This window comes from Micromys minutus (assembly GCF_963924665.1).
Source record: "Micromys minutus genome assembly, chromosome: 29".
Taxonomy (NCBI): domain Eukaryota; kingdom Metazoa; phylum Chordata; class Mammalia; order Rodentia; family Muridae; genus Micromys; species Micromys minutus.
The window spans coordinates 30588726-30611978 of record NC_137964.1 but is presented as its reverse complement, the minus strand read 5'-3'; the positions used below and the strand labels follow the sequence as shown (position 1 = coordinate 30611978).

The 23253-nt window shown below is 48.3% G+C and overlaps 1 protein-coding gene across 1 annotated transcript; it reads right to left on the bottom strand.

Annotated features, from left to right (window-relative positions):
• Positions 1–63: 63 nt before the first annotated feature.
• Positions 64–8542, bottom strand: RFC5 (replication factor C subunit 5). The gene is made up of 11 exons (XM_080940848.1): positions 8480–8542; positions 7424–7488; positions 6251–6387; positions 4899–4978; positions 4099–4172; positions 2948–3107; positions 2297–2378; positions 1877–2006; positions 1362–1439; positions 1007–1061; positions 64–165 (listed from the first exon to the last, which is right to left on the bottom strand). Exons 1-11 carry the CDS (start codon positions 8536–8538, stop codon positions 69–71), a joined length of 1017 nt encoding a protein of 338 aa, XP_080796974.1. The 5' UTR covers positions 8539–8542; the 3' UTR covers positions 64–68.
• Positions 8543–23253: the final 14711 nt, after the last annotated feature.

The window sequence follows — 23253 nt, the reverse complement described above, 5'->3', positions numbered from 1 at the left end:
CCAGGGTAGCATGTCCTCTGTCCTCCAGTCATCAGTGGGCCTGAAGTAGGAGCCAGGCCTTGGAGCTTCTAGGCCTCTGCAACTATCAGGTCTCTGGTAACTTGAAAAGCAGCAATGAGGGAGCTCAGCTGTATCTTCTCACTGGTGCCAACAGAAAGTCTGTACCTGGGGATAACAATCCCAAGTTGAGTATAAAGCATACCCTAGGGCCCTGCCTCTGAGGGTGAGAATGTGGGAGCTACTGTAGCCTGCACAAAGGCACTGGAGCTGACAGACCCACCCTGGGCAGGACTCTTGTTTGTGCCCTCCAAATCTCTTCTCCCTAACACTCACTCAGCCATTTGACTGAAGCTGCCGAGGACAGATTAGAAACTCTGCATCAGCAGGTTGTGAATTGCCTCCCCAACTCCATCCTCCCTCTACAGAGGGCAGGGTGCACAGGATGAGGGGCTTAGGAACCGTGGTATAAGGAACTCTACAACTGCCCCTCTGGCTGAGGCACTGCAGCAGAGAGTTGGAGGTTCATGGCATGGCATTAAAGCAGGACTAACAGCTCATATTGTCACTTTTAAATGCCTGGCCACTAAAAGCAAAAATCACTCCCAACATAGGGATAGGAAACGACCTACTTTGTCTACATGAGCTAGTAACAGCCTATTGGAGTTTATGATACTAATATTTGGTTGGAGCTCAGCAGGCTGTCCAGTATCACTGGGGAGTAATGAGTGTTTACTGAGCTCCGGTATGTCACAGTGCCTTAGTAAGCAGTGTCTGCATGCCCAGTGTGAGGAGAGCCAAGGGCTCAGCTCACGCAGGGGGCCGCTCTGTGTTCATCCTCGCCACTGCTGCCCTGTGCTCTGGGAACAGTACATAGACTTCTCCACAGTGCACTTGACACTACCCCAAACCAGGCTGCCCCCATGTGTGAATAGCACAGAAGCTGAAACTAAAATGTTTACAACAGGAAAGGGAACAGCCAAATAACTGAAACTTGGAAAACACTCACTCAATGTCTGCCATTTTGGTCAATAAATGTATCCGAACTGGAGACGGAAAGTCAACTAAGGAGAAAAGAGAATCAAATGAGTGAAATCCCCTCACACACACAGGACAAGCATGAGCACCCTCAGACCTCTGCTGATGAGCTGAGCATAGTGTAGGCCATGCTGCCCTCCATCACACACAGGTTGAGATTCTGCTCACCCCAGCAGCTCCAGATATTAAAGAGGAGGCTGGGACAAAGCCATTCAAAACTGCTAGAGATTAAGAGTCAGTCACCCTCTTCCTGTTTCTGCTCAGGAGCAAAGACCTCACGCTCTGTAGCCATCCCAAAGCTGCCCCTCTTCCCACTCCACAGTCACCTCTGTGCACAAACAAGTGAACCTCAGTCAGGATGTCATGCAGCGCCAAGCCCTTCAGAGTCTTCAGCTCCATGATGTCTAGGGAGAAGCAGCTAAGGTGAGGGAACCATTCCAGATCATGCTGCAGGGAGGCTTCAACACCAGACCTGGGTGGTTGACTTGGAAGTAGGGCTCTTCATCCCAGCAGAAGCTGTACACAGGCCCAATTCTAACTCCACCCATATTATCTTCAATAAGGCTTTTCTAAAGTATGGCCCTATTTCTCAGACAGCAGAGCAAACAGCTCTTTAAAGGATCACACAGCCACCTGTAGCTTTCATTTAACTGCAGAACAAGGTACTGAGTACACTTTAACACCATGAATAGAGAAGCTATATACAGCCTCACTCACTTGGGCTAGAGCCAGAGAAGGACACTCTGCCTGGGGTGTCACCTGGCAGGTATAGGTGCTAGCTGTAGCCGGGCTTCTGACCACTCTGAGGCCTGAACCTGGCAGCAGTCACCAGAAAGGATACTTTTGTAGGCAGTGGTGAAGTCTTGATTCAGCATCCAGTCCAGAATGTTGGCAATGTCTGTCTTGAGTGGGTGTCCGGTGCAGGTGTATACAGTCTCCTCTGTCACCTTCCCAAAGGCCATATTGGTACTCTGCAGGAGGAGGGCCCAGGGGCTGTCAGCAGCTGTCTTGCCACAGGCCAAGGACAGTGGGAATCCTATACTCTCTGCACTGGAAGGGCTGCCACCATTGCAAATGCTACTACAGCAGCCTCCCATAGCTTAGAGCAGCAGAGACTTCCCATTAGAACACAGAGGCAGGAGCTGGTGCACAACACGGTGAACCTTACTAGGTTTCTGAATGAATGTATGGATTAGCTGGCTGCCTTTCTTGTAAAACTATCTTGAAGCAATGGTTTGAAGTGCCTGCAGTGTGATCATACCTGCAGAATGTTCAAAGCCCTTCGCATGTCCCCACTGGACAGAGTGACAAGGGCCTTCATTCCATCTTCACTTATATCCACACTAAAAGGAAACAGACAAGAGTTAATTAACTAAAGTCTCCTCCGCAAAGAGCACAAATCTCATCAACCATGTGAACCTTGAATGATGACGCCTTAAAAGAAGGAAAACATCAAAATGGAGGTGACAGGACTCTCCTGAACATCTAAGCTACCGCAGTGCTTAGGGATGTGTGTCACATGAGTAGCCAGGCCCCAGCCAGAGTTTTATTATGGACCAAGGATTTCAGGAAGGGGCTGCTGAGAGAGACATTTTTGGGAAGGAAGGGGATACAGCTCAGCATCTGATCAACCAGAATGGATATCTCAGAACCTTCCCTCCAACCAGCTGGCAGCATCTATGAAAAGGGATTCAGCAACAGTCAGTTTCCATGGGTTCTGTTCCAAAGTAGAAGGAACAGCTTGCAGGAATATAGGTAGGGGTCAAGAACAACCAAAAGGGCTCAGGATGCTGAAAATCCAGAGCCCACAGGAAATGACAGCAGCCAACAGTCCCTCGGACACACCACTCTGCCCATTCTCCCTGCCATTCAATCCCCAGACCCTCCCTCTTCCTTTTTGTAAAGCACTCACTTCTCTTCTTGTACTACATGTTCCAGTCGAGGAACCATGAGCTCGGGCGTCAGAGGGCCAAATCTGAACCTCGTACACCGTGACTGCAAGGCAGGGATGATCTTGGATAGGTAGTTACAGATGAGGCAAAACCTGGTGTTTTCCGTGAACTTCTCAATTACTGGGAGAGAAAGCAAACACTTCACATAAGACCCAGGGAAGGCTTATCAGTCCAGAGAGCGAGAGCACTGCCTGTGGGATAGAGGGTATTATGGGACATGAGCAACAGGCTCAGCTCAACCCCCATCCTGCATAGATGTCACTCTGTATGTAGTCCACGCTGGGCTGAGACTCCAGGTGATCTACCTGCCTTTTTCTGGAGTATTTGGGTGACTGGCATGAGTCACCACCCACAGCTTGCAAAGCTAGTAAACGGACCGTTAGATGCACGAATGCATGTCTTTATCATCTCAATTTTAGCACTCTGTCATCTCCTCCCCAAGATCCGGCCCCACTCTGTCCGAGAGCTCCCCATCCCTTTGTACACGGTGCTGTCTGATGATGTTGACAGCCACCTGTCTAAGCAGGGCGGGTGGCTCTGTGCACTTTCCTGAGCCAATGTCTGAAATTCTAGGAACATTCAGGGAGCAACAGCCAGCACTGAGATACCAGTGTCCCCACACACATCGGCCCACTCTGACAGCACGCAGCAGAACAAGATGCTGAAGGATACCAACCCTCTGACCAGAAGACATCCTATTCTCCCAACACTTCCTGTTCCCCACTCCCAGGTCTCATTTCCCCGGCTCCTAAAGCTGTTCTTCCCTCTCAGCAGATTACCCATCAGTATTAGCAGGAGCTGCTCAATAAGGGTCTTTAACAGGAGTGGCACCAGCCCCACTCCATGGGAAAACATAAGGGTTACTCTATACCATGGTCGCTCCTGCACTCAGTCTTTCTCCTGTCACTTTTGTTTTTACTGAAGGCAGAGGATCTGCCAGTGGGTGAGAAGTTTAAGCCTTATTTCCAAGGAATAACACGGGTGAGATAACAGGGGCTGCCCATCCTGAGGGTGCTGAGGGGACCAGTGGTACCTCCCGATGGGAAGGTCATCTCACACCCAGGATTCCTGGCCTCCAGTACACTCCTTGGCCAACTGCAGCAAATCTCACCTCGTCTCAAGGCATTCTGGGCATCCTGAGTCATGGCGTCAGCTTCATCCAGGATCACAAGCTTAAACCCTTTCCTAGGCGAACAAAGGCACGTGGATGTTTCCTCAGCTTCCCACAACAGGCTAAGCCTCCAGATTCACACTTGGGCTACCTCAAGTCCATCTTTCTCAGACCCCAGTGAAGGCCGATACCTGCACTCACACTCACAATCATGCTTTCACCCTTTAGAAGTGATGGCTAATTTCCACCCTGAGTTGTTAGTCTTCCTTACTCACAGTGTCCTATATCAGCTGCTCCCTTGTGGGACAAGACTGAAACCCAGGGATCTGAGTAGGCCAAGCACAAACATTATGGCTATACACACCCCCAAGCCTGTTTATTACTATGTGAGTGAGAGAGTGAGTGTGTGTGTGATTGCCACATCACAAATATGGAGGAGGCCATTGGGGTCATCAGACTCTGTAGCAAGTGCTTTAGCTCACTGAACCATCTCACTGCCCTCTTCCTTGCCTAACTGAGCACCATCTCAGTCACCCTTCCTGATCTCTTATGCCTGTTTAAGTTGAGACCAGCTCATCTAGTATTGGATGTGATTCTCCAGCTGAGGATCCACATGAAGCCAAAGGCTCATCCTGTCTTCTGTCCCAGCATCCCCACCTCTCAAACCACTGGACTTGTCCCTCCTTCTGACCAAGTCATCCCTTCTTCCCTTTCACGCCAGCCAAAGGGGGACCAAACAGTGAAGCTGTGTCCCAACCCTTCACTAACCTGTATGGAGAGAAACTACAAATAATTCTTACTTGAAGATTGTCCTTGTGCTGGCAAAGCTGAGGATTGGCCCCCGAACGATATCGATTCCTCGGTCATCAGAAGCATTCAGCTACACCAGGAAGAGAGGATGCTGACAGTCACACCATGTGCCAGCTCTAAGTTCCTGGCTGGAAGGTGTCAGCCAGCCATTCAAGTCTAATGACAGCTAAGATACAATCATCAAAAACATATGCCTTGTACTCAGCCTCACAAAACCATCACATAAAATCCTAAGGCACGCAATCCTCCCATTCTTCAAGGATCACCTACATAAATGTGGAAAATAAACACAGGGCCTGGTGACCCTGAACCTCTGCCATGAGCAACTGACGCTAATTTTAGTTCACTTCACCTGGAGCCTACTGAGCTTTGAATACGCTGAAGAGAGAACAGCAGACAGCAAGGGGCTAAGCATCAGATCTACCACCCAAGTAAAACACTTTTCTTTTGATTCAGGGTCTTTTGTATTCAAGTTGGCCTTGAGCTCACACATGGCCTAAGATGTCGTGAACCTCTGACCCTCTTGCCTCCATCTCCTTCGTGCTGGGATTATAGGTATACAACTTGTTTATTATGCTGGGATCAAACCCAGGACCTTGTGCATGGTCAGTGAGTACTTGACCAATGAGCCACATCCCCAGTCCCTCAAATGCTTTTCTTCCAAATACCACATTTAGGTTTTTGTAACCTACGGGTAAAAGCTGTCAGCCAAGGTCCCAACAATCCACAGATAACATGTCTCAGTGCAATAATCTGAGAGGATCCAGATGAAGACACATTTTTAAAGGTGTTTGTAGACCAGTGGTTTTCACCCTGTGGGCTTTGACCCCTAGAGGGTGTTGAATGAGCCTTTTACAGGAGTCCCCTAAGACCATCAAAAAGCAGGTAATTGTACTATGATTCATAACAGTAGCAAAATTACAATCATGAAGTAGCAGTGAACATAATGTTATGTTTGGGAGTCAACACATAACAAACTGTTAAAAAGGCCACAGCATCAGAAAGGTTGAGAACTACTGGCCTAGAGAAACTAGAGGAATGTGCAGTATTCCTCTGACCCTTACATCTGAAGGGGTCCAACAAGAGCTGTGGGCAGAAAGAGCAGGCTGTTGGGGGATGTGTGTGTGCAACCTCAGAGTTGGGCCCTAGAAGAAGCAGAGGCTACCAGGTGTAAATGCCCTAGCAAGTCTAAGCAGTCTCCCCATTCACACTCACTCACACACACACACACACACACACAGGATCCCCATTGGCCAAACCCAACCAGCATTCAGAAGGTCAGGGAGTAAAAAAAGACCAAAGGTGAATATCCAGAGGTGTGAGCTCAGAGTATCTCCCTCACCTCCAAGACCATGGAGCCGAACTCTTTATTTTTGTACAGTTGCTTGGCACAGGCCAGGATGGTGGATGTCTTTCCTGTCCCTGGAGGGCCATAGAAAAGTAGGTGTGGCAGGCGGTCTTCACTGATGAACTTCTGAACTGAGGGACAGGAGAAAAGGGACACATGTCAGTGTCTGGGTCCTGCATGCTCAGCTTAGGACATGTTTATGCCAGATCCAGATGTGCTTCAGTTCTTCATGTCCCAGTCGGAGGAGACAGGGAGGGGAAGTCCTGAAGTCACACCATGGTTTGTCTGTCATGCACAGACTTACACTAGTTATCTTGGGAGGGACTAGAAAGTTGAGAGCAATGGTTCTCAACCTGTAGGTCTTGACCCTTTAGGAGTTACATATCATACACATATCCTGCATATCAAACAAGTTACATTACAATGTATAACAGTAGCAAAATCCCATTTATTAAGTAGCAACAGAAAAATTTGATGGTTGAGGTCACACAACATGAGGAACTATATTAAAAGAGCCACATCTTTAGGAAAGTTGAGAACCACTGGTTTAGAGACACAGCCTCATTGGAGGAATGAAGTCACCAAACACATGCCTTTGAGGCTCATGCTGCCCCTCACCCTCCCCCCACCCCTGTTTAGCTCTCTAAACTTCCTGTCTACTGTGGAGAGAAATGTTCCCACTGCCGTGAAGTTGTGCTCATCAAGGGTCGAGTCAACAGACCCAAGCACTGTGGGCCAAAACCTCTGAACCCGTAAAGCAACATCAGTCATCCCTCCTTTATGTTGTCTTCTTGGGAAATGGGGTAACTGGAAAGGAACTCGGTTAAGCAGGGTGCTCTTGCAGAGGACCTGGGTCTGGTTTCTAGCACACACACAGCAGCTCACAATTGCCAACATCTCCAGTTCCAGAGGATCCAGGGCCCTTTTCTGGCCTGTGGAGGAACCAGGCACACATGGAGCACACACTTATTTGTGTAAACAATACAGCTTAAACAATAAAAACAAACCAATCTTTAAAAATTCGTCCTCTTAGATAAGTTGGTGTGCTCTGGAGAAGGAAACACAGCCCATTCTAGAAAGCTCAGTCCGTCCTCTTAAGTGTCATCCAGCAGACAGCAACATCCCAAACCTCCCGCAAGGACAACAGCAACAGACACGGGTACTCACTAGTACTCAGAATGTCCTGGTGAGAAATGAGATCAGCCAGGGTCTGTGGCCGGTACTTCTCAACCCTGAAATAGGATTACCATGAGTTACGTGTTGTTACATGCAAAGAAGCCCCTTCACATCCTAGCAGCAGAGGAAGGGAAACCCTTCATGTCTGAACAGAGTCAGAGGCATTCACAACCAAGAGTTGTTCTGTCCCCCGGGGGACATATCAGGCTGGCTAGCTGTAATAACTGTGCAGAGGGTGTTAGTGGCATCTGTAGGGTCAGGAAGTTGGCTGAACGCCCTCCAGTGAGCAGGACAGCTCGCTGTTGCTCCACCCCAACAGTGGAACCCCAAAGATAACAGTGCTGAGACTGAGCAAATTCTATTTGAAACGGAACTCACGCTCAAATATCCACAAGCAAGTGAATGGGCAATACACTTAGGATTTGGCTTTCAAGCGGGAATTGGATGCTGAACCATGCTACAGCTCAGAACAACCTTAAGTTCGAGAAGCCAGACTCAAAAAAAAGACCACAGGGTCTGTTACTCCACTCCTGAGAATTTAACGCGTGGTCAAGACAAATCTTCCTCCTCAATACAGATCAGAAAAAGTGAAAAGAATGGCTAAGCTCGCTTTATTTAAAAGACCGCTAAGCTGCTGTAGGGGCGCTGGGTCCGATCCTAGGGATCCATGTCAGTAGAACTGGGTCCTGTAGGTTGTCCTCTGACCTCCACTCGGGTGCGCTGCTACAGTTACCTCCCCCGCCAATAAGAGGGAAAGAAGGCAAGTGCTGAATTCAAACACGAGTTCGAATCCAAGCCTACCCCCTCCTCCGGTCTCTGAACCTTTGTAAAGAAACCAAGGATCGATCTGTTAGGGCCATCAGAGCTCAGGAGCGATGCTCGAGGAACCCGAGGATGGCTAAGCTGAACTCAGGCCTCAGGTCAGAGACTGTTCAGCATGGAAGCGGAGGGGCGGCTGTGGCGCCAAGGCCGGGAGTCCGGCCAGTAGCGGGAGGGGGGGTCTGCAAAGCTCCTAGGAAGAAAAGCAGGATGCAGAGCCGCTCCTACCAGGGCAGGTTCCGGGCCCGGGCCGCCGCGGGCCGCTGCTGCGAAGGCGCCGCCGCCATGACTGACAGATGCTGCCGAGCTCGGCCACCGACTGGGTGCACTCGGAGTCCCCGCGCAAACCAACCCTCGCGATGCTTCACCTCCGGTTTCCGGCTTCCGGCCCGCCTCCTCTCCGTTGCTAAGGTGCTGGTTGCTAGGTAACCCGAGGCGCCGGCCTGCAGCCGGGTTAGGGCCTGAGCTGGCTGTCTCAGTCTCCTACCAGGTCCATGGAGACTGTGCGCTGCTGCCTGGAGTCACCGCGGGCCAGCGCAAGGGGAAAGCTGCAAAGGAGCAGCAAGTTCCAAAGCCAGAAACACCGCTGGCTGGGATGTGGCCAGTGCACCCTCGGTTCCATAACCAGCAACATACAAGCACACACACACAACACACAGTTACATATACAGATAGATATACATACATCCCCATTCACATACACATATACTCACATAATACATACACATACATATACTCACACATAGATACACATACACTCATATAAATATATATAGGCTTGCACTCACATATACACATAAATACACATGTATACACAAATACAGTTAATATGCACACATACGCACATATATACTCACATTCATATACAAGTATATTATACATATATACACACAGAACATACACATTCAGACATATATACACATAAATACATACCAGTTACATATATGCACATACATGCATACATATAACATGTTCATATATACACACACACACAGACATCTGTCTTTTGTAAACACACACACACATTTTCTCCTACAGTGAGAGGATTACAGACCAATTTTGTTTGTTTATTTATTTATTTACTTGAGATAGGGTTTCTCTCTGTAGCTTTGGCCATCCTGGAACACGCTCTGCAGACAAGGCTAGTCTCAAACTCAGAGATCCACCTGCCTCTACCTCCCAAGTGCTGGGATTAAAGCTGAGCTCCGCCATTGTTTGACGACCAATTTTATTTTCATCTTTAAATTTTACTTTGAACCAGGTTTACCATTAATTCTAGTACTTGGGAAGCAGAGGCAGATGGATTTCTGTGAGTCCGAAGTCTACAGGGTGGGTTCTAGGACAAGAATCAAAAATCAAGAGAAAATTAATTTTAATTAATTTGTGTGTGCCCTGATCCACATGTAGAGGCCAAAAGTCATTTTTCAGGAGTTGGTTTTTTTTTTTTTATGTATGGTTCCTGGGAACCTAACGTAGCAGAAACTTGGCCGCTTGAATTACAAGGTCATCCTTGACTATGTATCCAGTTCATGGCCAGCCTCCTGGGGTACTTAACTACCCTTGGAGCCAAGCAGCCACCATCTTGGGGAGTTCAGCTGTGTCCGCCTACAAAAGAATTACCCCAGCTGGACCTTTGACCGTTCATATCCCCTTTGGAAGACCATCCATGGGTCCCCTACAATTTATTGTGTGCAGCTCTGCCTTAATTGAACATGGCTTGACTGGAGGGCAGACGGGAGGAGGGGGGGACTAGAGTATTCAGACTACGAATGACTAGGAGAAAGGTCTTTATCTATGGAGCTGTGGGGAAACCCTCACCCTGGTGGTTAAATTCTCTCAGGTGCCATCACTGGAGGAAGGAACACCCACTCTCCTGTAGGTACTCAACACCTACACTCTGAAAGGAAGCCCAGTCAGTATGTTCATTGGCTCCTCGAGTGAACTTTGGCAGTGGAACCATGCCTCGGTTTGTCACTGGTTGGTAGCCGTTTGTGCCGCACCCAAAGATGGCGACTCACTGGGACGTTAGGTGGAGGGGTAGAAATTGCTTATGCCTCTCCTCCACCCCAAGGAATTTTATCCACACTGGGTCAAGCCAAAAAAAAAAAAAAAATCACAGGAAAAAGGGGATCAGATGATGCTTCCTCAGTAGGGCAACTTGAATGAATTGGTTCATCAGATCATTAACATGCCACTTTCCCTACTTGGTTCAGGGATGATTTCGATGATACCTTCTCTTTGGCAAGCACAGGACGCAGTGCCACAGCACATGACACTGCTATCTTCTGATGGCTGTGCTGTGAGGGCGTGATATAGTGATATCGCTAATGGACAGGCCCCTCTCCCTCCCTCCTGCCACTCTCTGCCCTCTTTCTTTTGTATTTTTTTCATCTCAACGAAAACTTCAGGCTGGAGAGATGGCTCAATGGTTAGAGCACTGACTGCTCTTCCAGAGGTCCTGAGTTCAAATCCCAGCAACCACATGGTGGCTCACAACCATCTGTAATGAGATATGGTGCCCCCTTCTGACATGCAGATGTACATGCAGGCAGAATAGTGTATACACAATAAATAAATCTTGAAAAGGAAAAAGAAGAAAGAAAACTTCAAGGGTTGGTGTGGTGGTTTTGATGAGAAAGGCCACTATAGGCTCATCAACTTGGATACTTTGTCTCCAGTTGGTGGAACTGTCTCCCTTTTCCATTGCTACAAAGAAAAACCATGCCAAGTCAAGTAGCATAAGAAAGCACTTAGCTAGGGGCTTGTTTACGGTTTCAGGGGTGACTCCACGGCAGCAACCTCGAAGCCCACATCCAGAGGAGACACACCTCCACCAACATAGCCATACTGAAGTAAAAACTTCTGGTTTCTTTTGAAAGTCAGTTATGTCAAATGATGTTTTGCTGGGCCACACAGGTGAAAATCTTACTAGAGTAGACACGTGAAAGAACGTTTTCCTGAAGCAGACACAGGTGAAAGGATGTTTTGATATAGCAAACAAATGAAAGGGTGTAGATTAAGGCGATACATGACTGGACAGTGGAAAGTTAGGTGGGGAGGGAGTCAGGAGGAGGAGAAGAGAGGGAGAGGAGGCAGGATTGATAGAGGAGGAGAGGGAGGCGGATGTGTATGTTTCTCTTGGTGCATCTCTAGCTTGATGAGGTTGTTATGGTTATTTCTAAGGGTTTCTATGGGTCTAATTTATCTTTTGTGGATGGGCAGTTTATATCTTTGTCTGCTGGTTGTAAGCTTATTGTGTAGAGGGTTTGTGAATTGAGAATTTAGCATATAAGCCAGTTTGATAAATTAATGACTGTGAAGTCATGTTTGTACTAGGTGGTGGAGGAAAGGAATACACAGGGCAGTCATATCCACTCAGGACAGAAGCAGCAGGGGTGGTGGAGTGAACCGTGCCTGAGTTCTTAGAGGCAGCCTGGGGTGCCAAGCTAGAGATCCCCATAGTGCCAGATAGATGGCCCTTTGGGAGCCGGCACTAGGGAGGGATAAAAGGTTTCCACTTTTTTTTTAAGATTTATTTATTTATCTCATGTATGTGAGTCCACTGTAGCTGTCTTCAGACACACCAGAAGAGGGCATCTGATCTCATTACATATGGTTGTGAGTCACCATGTGGTTGCTGGGACTTGAACTCAGGACCTCTGGAAGAGCAGTCAGTGCTCTTAACCATCTGGAGCCATCTCTCCAGCCCCAGGTTTTCACTTTTTAACATTTACCTCAACAAAAGGGCCCATGTTGAAGGAGTATAAATGTGACCCCACAGACAGTGTGAGAAGAGCACTGAGTGTTGGTTTGGTTTGCTCCGCCTCGATATTTCCCGATAATGACACACATGTATTGGTCACCTTACATAAGGTTGCTGAGCTCAACTTGTGGTAACGCTGCCACTGAGAGAAACTCACCAAAGAACTGCCCGTGAGGTTCCTGAGGCAGCTTGCCACTTCAGTGGCCTTATCTCAGGCCTGTTGGTGAGCTTTTCTGTTTCTTCAGGATTGAACTACAGCTCCTGGTTCGCGCCTGGTGTCTGCCTGCCTAGCGGATTGGTCTGCAGCTGCTGAGTCATATTTGGTGTTTGCTACGGGAAACACCCCAAAGAGCTATTGCTGAACAAGTCCACTTCCCCCACATCCTAATAACTTTTCTCTTCTTTGCTGGATGCCGGCCTTAGAGGAGAGGTTGAACCCTTATTAAAAGTAGGGTGCAAAAACATGTATGCCTACACCACACCTTCTAATCCTTTCCAAAACCTGCTCTAGCACTATGCCTGTCTGCTGCCACGCTCCCCACGGTGATAACCTGCCCTCTGAGAACTAGGCTCCCAATACATTCTTCTAAGAGTTGCCTTGGTTGTGGTGTCTCGTAGGGAAATAGGAAGGTAATTAAGACAGTTGACAGTATATGCCATATGTGCATGTCGCTTGTCCCCCATGCTTAAATTCAAACTGCTAGCAACCCTTTGCATGGTACTTTCCCCTCCTTGCACTGGGAGAGTCAGATGAGACTAGAACAAGTTCTCAGGACCGGGAAGTTTCTTAGTAAAGCACTAGCTGTGAGAGCTCTAGGACCCAAGTCTGATCCCCAGAACCCACAGAAAAAGGCATGAGCGGTGGTGTGTGCTTCTAATCCTAATGACGAGAAGCCAGAGATAGGACAACAGCCAGCCTAACCTAGTGGACAAGCTCCAGGGCAGTCTGAGACCCTGTCTCTAACCCAAGATGCATAGCTCCTGAAGAATGATACCCAGAGTTGACCTCTGGTCGCCACACACGTGTACACCTGCACTCAAGTGAACACACCCAACCCCACTCCCACACACAGAAAGGACACTTTCTAATTAAAGTTCAAGTGTACCTGCTGTTTAGGTTTTATGGATACAAAATCATACATCAGCAGCCATTTGGGACCAGAATATCACCATAACCTCTGGTTAGGTTGTCCTATAAACTACAAGCAGACAAAAACGTTAGAAACATTTTTCTTGACCCTTGGATCGCCTAGCAAATAAATGTAAGCCAGGGACATTCTGACCGGGATGAAATCACCTTTGTCCTTACCCATAGCCAAGCTCCTGTTCTGACTCAAGTGGCAGTGGCCTGGTCTTGTTACTCTCCAGAACCAAGCTGGGAATAAAGGTGTGTGTGCCACCATGCCCAACCCTGCCTCTCTTTGTTCTTACAACATCTCAGGGGTAAGTCCCCAAACACTGGAGTTGTGCTTGGCACAAAGAGTTTGTTTGGGGGCAATAGTGGCACATGCCTTTAATCCCTGCACTGAGGAGGCAGAGGTAGGTAGGTCTTTGAGTTTGAGGCCAGCATGGTCAGTGACTTCCAGGACAACCAGGGCTACAAGAGAAACCTTGTGGTGGAAAACAAAGACAAAACGAAACAAAAGCAATTTCTTTGGATGATGTGGTAGCTGGCTCTTGATGACATCATTGGTGTAGAGAGATGCTATATTACTGAGTGTCACATACCAGGTGCCTGTAACGTGGTCTGGCTCAAAGGAAGCACTCTGCAATCAATGGCTGAATGGACCAATGAATGGGTAAATGATTCTAGCGGATATCTATTAAGCTGTCGCTGTGGTCAGGACAGTGTTCTGAGTAGATTGTGTTCACTGCATACGTGAACCTCAATAGACTATGTTTTACTTCACAAGTTTTCTTCTTTATGATGGGTTTGTAGGGGTATGTTCATTTATGATGGTTTTGGGATTATGCCTCCTCACCTGAGCCAAGCATCGTCCGTACAGAGCATCCCTTCAAGCTCAGTTGTTGCAAGAAACTCAAACTATCACCTCAACCTCCTGTCGCAGACCTGGTAAGTAGCTGTTCTCCTGGCACTGGGGTCAGAACGAGATCTAACCAAGAGTCTGAGCCCCAAGCCCCAGCCCTTTGGCGGGACACTGGTGGACTCTGGATTGGCAGCAGTCACAGCAGCCACGTCCCCTGGGATGCTGTTAGAAATAGTCATTGCCTCCCCCTACCCCAAACTCATCAATTCTGCAACTCGGGGCTGGTTGCCCCACCTGTGGTGTAATAAGGCCACCAAGGGACCTCAGCCCACCCAAGTGTGAGTTCCATTTGCTGTTTCATCTCCAAGAAGAAAGAGGGACAAAGGATGGAGAGCAGGAGACCGTTTCACCGAGACCTCTACATAACTACCGGACTCCTTACTGTGACAGGATGGAGAAAAGCATCTATTTTGGCTCCTGGCTGAAGGGCATTTCATGATCGCAAGGGTAGAGGAGGCAGCTGGTCATGTTGTATTTACAGTCAAGAGGCAGAGGGAGATGAAGGTTGATACAAAGCCCCCTTTCCCCTTTTCCTACCTCCAGCCCCCAGCCCATGGGATGTTGCTGCCCACATTTAGGGCGGGTCTTTCCACCGTCATTAATATAGTCTAGAAATTTCTTCGCCGACACGCCAGAGACTTGTCTCGTTCATCGTTCTAATTCTGTCAAGTTGACAACCCACATCAACCATCTCACTTCCTTAGAGGCTGCTGTGGTTTGGTGCTGGGTTGAGTATGTCTCCTGGGGTTCACCTGTTAGAAGCATGGTCCTCTGCAGCGCAGGGGTGAGAGCTATTGGACCCTTTAAGCGGTGGAGCTGGATAGTGGCGTCACACACCCTTAATCCCAGCACTCACGAAGCAGAGGTAGGCAAGACCTCTGAGTTCAAGGCTAGCCTAAGTTGCAGAGAGTTTCAGGGCAGCCAGGGCTACACAGAAAAACCGCTTCTCTAAAAATACCAACCCAAACTAAACATCCTTTTGATACCAAGTTCCCCTTCCTCTCCTCTTCCCTTCCTTTCTAAATGCTGTAGCACAGCTGGCTTCAGACTCATGACAATGCCCCTGCTTCAGCCTTCCAAATGCTGGGGTTAAAAGCACGAGCCATTTCAGCTCATTGAAGGTTTTCAGTAGAAGAGCTGAGCAGAAAACCTGTGCGCAGGAAAGAGACCTCAGCGCAGTTCCGCAATCAATAGGAAGGGCGGAGGGCTCCACTGGGAGGGGGAGCAGAGACTCTGTGCTCAAATAAAGGTCAAAGTACTTCCAGAGAACTGAGTCAGCAGGGGTGGGGGTGGGGGTTGAGGGAGTTCAAGTCTGAATCACATGACAGGGAGTACCTGCTGGTCAGCCACACCATCATTTAGGAGGGCTCCGGATTGTGTGTGTGTGTGTGTGTGTGTGTAAGGGAATGGGTGTGAATGGGTGTGCACATGCAGGCTCTCTCACCGCTGTGTGTACATGGGCCAGAGGTTGACAGATGGGACCGAGGGCTCCGTTTTGTCCCTTTTCTTACGTGAAGTTGTTCAGGAAGTTGTAGAGAAAAATATTGGAGGAGCGGCTTAGATTCGTGGGTGCTTTTTGCAGTCTGGTGGAAGAGACGCCCTTTGTCGGTTGGTATAGTTCTGGTCTGCAATGGCTAAAAGGCCTGTGCGTTTGGCTTGGTCTCCGGCTTGGTACTATCAAGAGGTTGGAACCTTTGAGGGGTGGGGCCTGGTGGGAGGTCTTTAGGTCTTTGGTGGGCGTACCCTTTAAGGGGATTATGAGACCCAGGGCCATGAGAACCTTCTTATCTCTGCTCACTTCGTGTCTACCTTGGAGCAAACAGCTTCCTCCTCCGCGTGCTCCAGCCATGATGTTCTCCCTCACCACAGGTTCACCAGACTCAAAAGCAGTAGGAGCAACCTGTCATGGGATGTCCACAACACTGTGAGCCAAAGAGGCTGCTCTTTGTAAATTGATTATCTCAGGTGTTCTGTGCAGAAGCACACACACACACACACACACACACACACACACATATACACACAATCCCTCTGAATATCAGCAGCTCCATTTTTTTCTCTCTCAGCTTGTAACTGAGACTCATGACAACCCAGGACTGTGATCATTACTCCAATAACACCCATTCAGCTTGGGCTTCTCCGAGAGCCAGATGGAGACGGAATGTGAGTTACCCTGGCTGGGAGCTTCTCAGAAGTGGGGCCTGAGTCCCCTCGACCTTTCTGTGAATAGGGTTTTCGGACATGTGCCATTGTCAGTTGATAAACCCCTGGATACTGGCAATTGACAATGTCTCTCTAGCCCACTGTCCCAGAGAAATTAATCTCAATCTCTCTCTCTCTCTCTCTCTCTCTGTGTGTGTGTGTGTGTGTGTGTGTGTCTCCTCACACCCCTCTCTAATGCTGCTGTTCTCTCCCTGTTCCTAGGCTTTCCCCACTCCCCTGGGTTGGGCAAACCTGACATCCCAGAACTCTAACATTTAATTGCTTGGGAGGAGGGGGAAATTCCCTCTTGGGTTGAGTCTGCACCAGGAAACAAGCCCTTAATTCACAACCAGCTCTTTTGTCACATAAAAGACCCTCCCCACTGGGGAAATCTAGTTTTTGGGATCTTCCTAATTTCCCTTCCTTTGATTTCAGTATCACTGCCTCGGGCTACAGTCTCTGGGGTCGTTATGATTAAGAAAGACAAAAGGGTTTTAAGAAGCCTGGCTTGTCTCAGGCTGCCTTTTTGGCTTTGTGAACAGAAAAACTCACTGGTTGTCTTAGTCAGGGTTTCTATTCCTGCACAAAACATCATGACCAAGAAGCAAGTTGGGGAGGAAAGGGTTTATTCAGCTTACACTTCCACATTGCTGTTCATCACCAAAGGAAGTCAGGACTAGAACTCAAGCAGGTCAGGAAGCAGGAGCTGATGCAGGGGGCCATGGAGGGATGTCACTTACTGGCTTGCTTCCCCTGGCTTGCTCAGCCTGCTTTCTTATAGAACCCAGGTCTACCAGCCCAGGGATGGCACCACCCACAATGGGCGGGGCCCTCCCCCTTGATCGCTAGCTGAGAAAATGCCTTACAGCTGGATCTCATGGAGGCATTTCCTCAGCTGAGGCTCATTCTCTGTGATAACTCCAGCTGTGTCAGGTTGACACAGAACCAGGCAGTGCACTGGTACAAAGGGTTGTGTAGGGACTTGTGCTGACTGTATACAAATAGGCAGCTGGTCTTTGTCCCATTTACCCTGACACTGTGAGCCTGGGGGTATGAAGAAGTGAAAAGTAGCTCTTAATCCAGGCATAGCCCATGGGAGGCTGAAGCAGGAGGATTGCTGTGAGTTTGAGGTCAGCCTGGGCTCAGTAGTAAATTCCTGAGGTAGAGAGTAAGACACTATCTCAAAACGAACAAAAGTCCTTTTAAAAGGTGTGTGTGTGTGTGTGTGTATGTGTGTGTTTGTGTGTGTGTGTGTAATGCATGTTCTGTGAGTGTACCAGAGGAAAATTATGTAGTGTGAGTTCTGTCTTTCTACTGTGGGTTCTGAAGATCAAGTTCAGGCCATCAGGCTTGCATAGAAATGCTTTAACCCCTTCAACTGTCCTGCCAACCCCCAAACTCTTATCTTCCAAAGCCCTTATGCAAGGATACACAGTGGTTAACACAAAACACGGGTTACTGTCACATTTCTATCACGCTGTAGTACATCTGTCCTTACTCACATGACCCCATACCATCCTGTGCACAGCGGGATACACAGAATAGCCACCTGTAGTTATGTCCTTCTCACCCTCCGATCCCCCAAACTCTTCCTTTCAAAGCGTTTGACAGACAGTGATTTTAGAAGCATGCTTTCAGGCTGGAGGGATGGCTCTGTGGTTAGGAGCACCGACTGCTCTTCCAGAGGTCCTGAGTTTGAATCCCAGTAAGCACTGTGTGCAAGCATGAGGACCCAAGTTCGAGAGCCCTGTGAAAAAACAAATGAGGTTGTAGGTGCTTGTGATCCCAGTACAGGAGAGGCACAGGCAGAAGGATCTCTGTGAGTTCAAGGCCAGCCTGGTCTATTGAGTGAGCTCTAGGACTTCCAGGGCTACGTATAAAGATCCCAAACACCAAACCAAAGAGACAAACGAGACGGCTCTGGAGGAATGACTCCTGAACTTCGTACCCACTCCTTTCTCCTGAGCACACGCTCTATGCTGGATAGTTTCTCAACTGAGAAAGGCCTCCATAGGATCAGGCTGTAGGCAAGTCTGTAGGGCACTTTCTTAATTAGTGATCAATGGGCCCAGATCATTGTAGGTGGTGCCATCCCTGGGTCTATAAGAAAGCAGGCTGATCAAGCCATGGGGAGCAAGCCAGTAAGCAGCACCCCCCATCTCTGCATCAGCTCCTGCCTCCAGGTTCCTGCTCTGCTTGAGTTCCTGTCTTCACTTCCTAAGGTGATTTGGAAGTGTAAGCCCAATAAATTCTTTCCCTCTTTCCTTCCCAACTTGCTTTTGGTCATCCAGTTTCATCATATCAATAGTGACCCTAACTAAGACAACCTCACTCTTTCCCCCAACACACACACACACACACACACACACACACACACACACACTGCTTTATGTTTTGAGAATTTCATATAGCAATATAGTCTATTTTGATTATTGATACCCTCTTTTCTCCCATCCCCTCTTCTAGCATCTTGCTCCCTAAATATGTCTTCCTCCCAATTTTATGTCTTTTCCCCCTTAAGCCTACTGAGTCCAACTAACCCTGCCACCAGTGCATGGCTGTAGAACCAGGAATTTCTCATGGGCAGTCTACCAGTGGGCAACATTTCCGAAAGTTCCTTTTTTTAAACTTCTAAAGATGTGTTTGTTTTTATTTTATGCGAGTGCTTTGCCTGCGTGTGTGTGTGTGTGTGTGTGTGTGTGTGTGTGTGTGTGTGTGTGTCCATGGAGGTCAGAGGAGGGTATCAGATGCCCCGGAACTGGGATAACCAATGGTTGTGAACCGCCACGTGGATGATGGGAACTGAAACTGGGACTGTGCAAGAGCAGCTGGTGCTCCTAACCTCAGCCATCTCTCCAGCCTCTCTTAGAAAACATTCAAAAGGGAAGCACTAGAACTAAATTCCCTTCCAAATCTGAGAGACCAGGCAGACCGTGGACAATTAAAACATTCCACACACGTGTTACTGTGAAGATCAGACAATATTGTTTTAGGGAAGTTCTGAAACTTAAAGATTACTTCAAGTATGTAGTTTAATGAATTTTAAGAAAAGCCGTTTTCTACCTGAAGGGGTCGCTCGATAGATAGTAAGGTCCGATTTCCTCTGCTTTAGTCTTAGCATTTTGTTTATTTGAGGAGCATTGAGCAAAAAATAGCCAATTCAGGATATCATTGTCTGGCCAATATTGCCCTGAGCTGCCAATTACAGGATATCTTCCGTCTGTGCTGGTTAATTAATTATCTTCTTAATGCTAAGTTCTAATTAAGTCCCTAGCTTTGGTTTGCAACTTCTCATTTTCCTCTGTTGCTCAGGTGATTTGAAATTCTAATTGTGGATTAATTTTTGCAAAATTAACACATAAAAGGGCATCTCGGAAAACACTTCCTATGGCGGAACTCCAAAATGCTGGGAAGGTGATTTGGCTTATCAGAAAGTCACAGAGCTTAGCTCCACACATAAATCTTTCCAAACGACCCATCTGCTTCCACACCAGGGAGGCTTTCGGCGGTTCAAGCTTGCTGTACTCAGATGTAGAGAGCTCTACAGGATCAGCCTGGCAAAAGCAAGGTCACTTTAGGTCTTCGGAACCAATGAGTAGTGTCAGAACAGAAACCAAGGCAGCATCGGACACAGGAAAAGAGCACCCTTACTCTCCGCCACCCTCCTAAATTACCGCACCACGACAAAGTGCTCACGGGTGGAAGAGACAGCCACGTCTTTCGTCGGGTACCACAACTGAGTCCTAGGGTCGAGCCACACTCTAGTTGACAAGCTTTCTCTTCTGTGGGAAGAAACTTCCTTAGCCAAAATGCCGCTGCTCCTTGTGTGTGGGAAAAGGCTCTCATGTGGTTTATTTGTATGATGATGAAGGCGCACAGGTTTCTTTTGGTTCACGCTTTTGGAACCTCAGTCCGTGGCCATTCAGCTCAGTTGGTTCCGGGTTGATGGGGAGGCAGTCACATCGCGGGAGGAGGGAATGGAACAAAAAATCAACCCGGAGCTCTCATCCCTATTGGCTAGCTTTGACAGTGCTGGAAGCTTCTGTTTGTGATCCTAGAGGAGAAACGCGTTCAGCAATCTTACCCAGCAGCTGTGAACCCCAAGATTGAGGGCAGTGAGTGCCTTGGCAAACAAAAGGGGGCTAGTGAGCCAAGCAGGAGAGAGAGGGATCATGGATGTAGAGTTCAGAATGACGGTTCAAATCTTTTGAGACAGGTTGTCATTTTGTAGCCCAGGCTGGCCTGGAATTCATAATCCGTCTTGGCTCCTGTGCACTAAAGTTATATGTGCCGGAGCCACCACACTAGGGTGAAGGGTTGTTGTAGTTTATTCCATTTTAAACCTTTTATTAAAAGGAAAGTTGGGGGAGGGGGAAGCCATTACCTCTCTGCCTTTTGTCTAAAATCAAGTGGGGAAAGAAAAGCCCACTGTGATGGTTTGAATATGCTCTGCCCAGGGAGTGGCACTATTAGAAGGTTTGGCCCTTTTGGAGTGGGTGTGGCCTTGTTGGAATGGGTGTGGCCCCGTTGAAGTGGGTGTGGCCTTGGAGGAGGTGTGGCCTTGTTGGAGGAGGTGTATCACTGCGGGCTTGGGCTTTTAGACCCTCATCCTACCAGCCTGGAAGTCAGTATTCTGCTAGCAACCTTCAGATGAAGGTGTAGAACTCTCAGCTTCTCCTTCACATGCCTGTCAGGATGCTGCCATGTTCCCACCTTGATGCTAATGGACTGAACCTCTGACCCTGTAAACCAGCCCCAATTAAATGCTGTCCTTATAAGAGTTGCCTTGGTCATGGTGTCTGTTCAAAGCAGTAAAACCCTAACTAAGACATCCATGTTCCACATCGTCCTGATCAAACTACAATGTGTTTGACATTTGAGAGAATGCGTAGCCTGCTGCCCGTTCCACCAGTGTAGCAGAGCACAAAACATGGAGTTCTATGATGAATCTCCCTGGATGGCTTTTCCCTCCCCTTCAAAGAGAACAAACGAAAGCCCCAAACTTGTAAGCCATTGAAGAGCCCGTATTGAGCCAGGCAGTGGTGATGCATGCCTTTAATCCCAGCACTTGAGAGGCAGAGACAGGCTGATCTCTGGGAGTGCAAGGTTAGCCTGGTCTATAGAGTGAGTTCCGCACAAGCCAGGGCTCTGCAGAGAAACTGTGTCTCCGAAGAACCTATGCTCAAGGCCGGGAGATGCTCTGGTGGTAGGTAACACGCTTGCTATGCAAACGTGAGGGCTGAAGCCAGGTGTGGTGCTGTGAGCCTCTTGCGGTCCCAGCACTTCGGAAGCAGAGACAGGAGGATTCCTGGGGGTCAACAGGGCAGCCAGGTTAGAGAACCAATGACCTCCAGGTTCAGCGAGAGACCCTGTCTCAAACATCAATTTTAGAGTGATAAAGGAAGACCCTTGATGTCAGTTTGTGGCTTCCACCTGTGTGGGCATCACCCTCACATGTGTACCCCCCAACACACCTGTTCCAGAGTATGGCCATGGAAGAAGGTTTCTGGTCCTCAGCCCATGGCCAAGGTAGCTTGTGCCCTGGCACCTCTCTCCTGAGCGTGCATCTGTGTGTGTGCTTATGCATGTTTTCATGTGAATGTATACACACATGCATGTGGCTTGCTCTGTTTCTTCTCTCTCTCTCTCTCTCTCTGTGTGTGTGTGTGTGTGTGTGTCTGTCTGTCTGTCTGTCTCTCTGTTTGAAGGCTAGAAGTCAGTGTTGCTGCTTTCTTTTTAGTCACTCTCCACTTAACCTGAAGCTCACTGGTTAGCCTACACTGGCTGTGAGTGACCCCCCTTGTCCAGTAGGTCCCCACTGCTGGTACAACATCCACACCTGGCACATTCTTCCATGACAAACCTATTAAAACTCCATCCCCAACTGGGTATAGTGGTGTATATATCTTTAATCCCAGCCTTTGTGAGGCAGAGACAGGTAGATCTCTGTGAGTTCAAGGCCAGCCTGGTCTACACAGAGATAGTTCAAGGTCAGCCACGGCTACATATCAAGACCCTGTCTCAAGAACGAAACCAAACTAAAACAACAACAAAACTTTTCGGCTCAGGTAAGCACATGGGTTGTGTGCCTGTTTCCAGAGTAAATGGCTCACAGCAACCCAGGTTGGGGAAGTACGATCTTGTGAGATGCTTTAATAAGGAATCTGCTCTCCTCAAAAACAAAACAAAACAGAAAAACAAACAAATAAAAACCTAAAGAAACAAACAAACAACAACAACAACAAAAAACCAACCAAACAAACAAACCCCCCCAAACCTGCTGGTGAAGATTTATTTGCATGTTTCTTGTCTGCATCAAGCCAGCCAGCCGACGAGGGGCTCTAAGTAAAGGGGACAAAGCTAAGAATTGTCATCTTAGGGGCTGCGGAAATAAAAACTCTTCCAATCAAAGAGAGTGACTGTAAAGGCAGGTACCCAGGCCCAGGGAGTTTGGAAACGTCCCAGTGTCGACCCACTTAACGGGGGAATCTTGCCTCCTCTGGAGAGGTTTGGGGCATGGAGCTCACCATAAAGGTCATGTTAGAACTTCCTCATCGTTCTGTGCAAACACTGGCCCATTCTGTGCGTTAGGATGGAAACCAAGGAGCTCTGACCAATGATGGCGGACGTCTTGTCTCCAGCCCCAGTTGTGAGGAGACCTGTATGAAGACCAAGGGGCGCATCTTCTATACATATATGGGGGAGGGAAGCTAAGTCGAGCCCCTGCATGTTCTTTATTTAGTTGGTGGTTCAGTCTCTGTGATCCTCGATGTGTGGGGAGCCGAATGCGGGAGCCATTACAAGATGGCGCTAGCTCTCTCACGGTTTGAGGTAAACAACTCCATATATAGCAATGCTCTTGTCAGCTAAGGCGCTGCACCCTGCTCATGCGCAGTACATAACCTATCTCCGGCCAATCCCGAGGCCTCTGGTGTCGGCAGACTGGTGACAACCAATCATGGCAAGCCCCGTATGCGCTTCTCCCTATA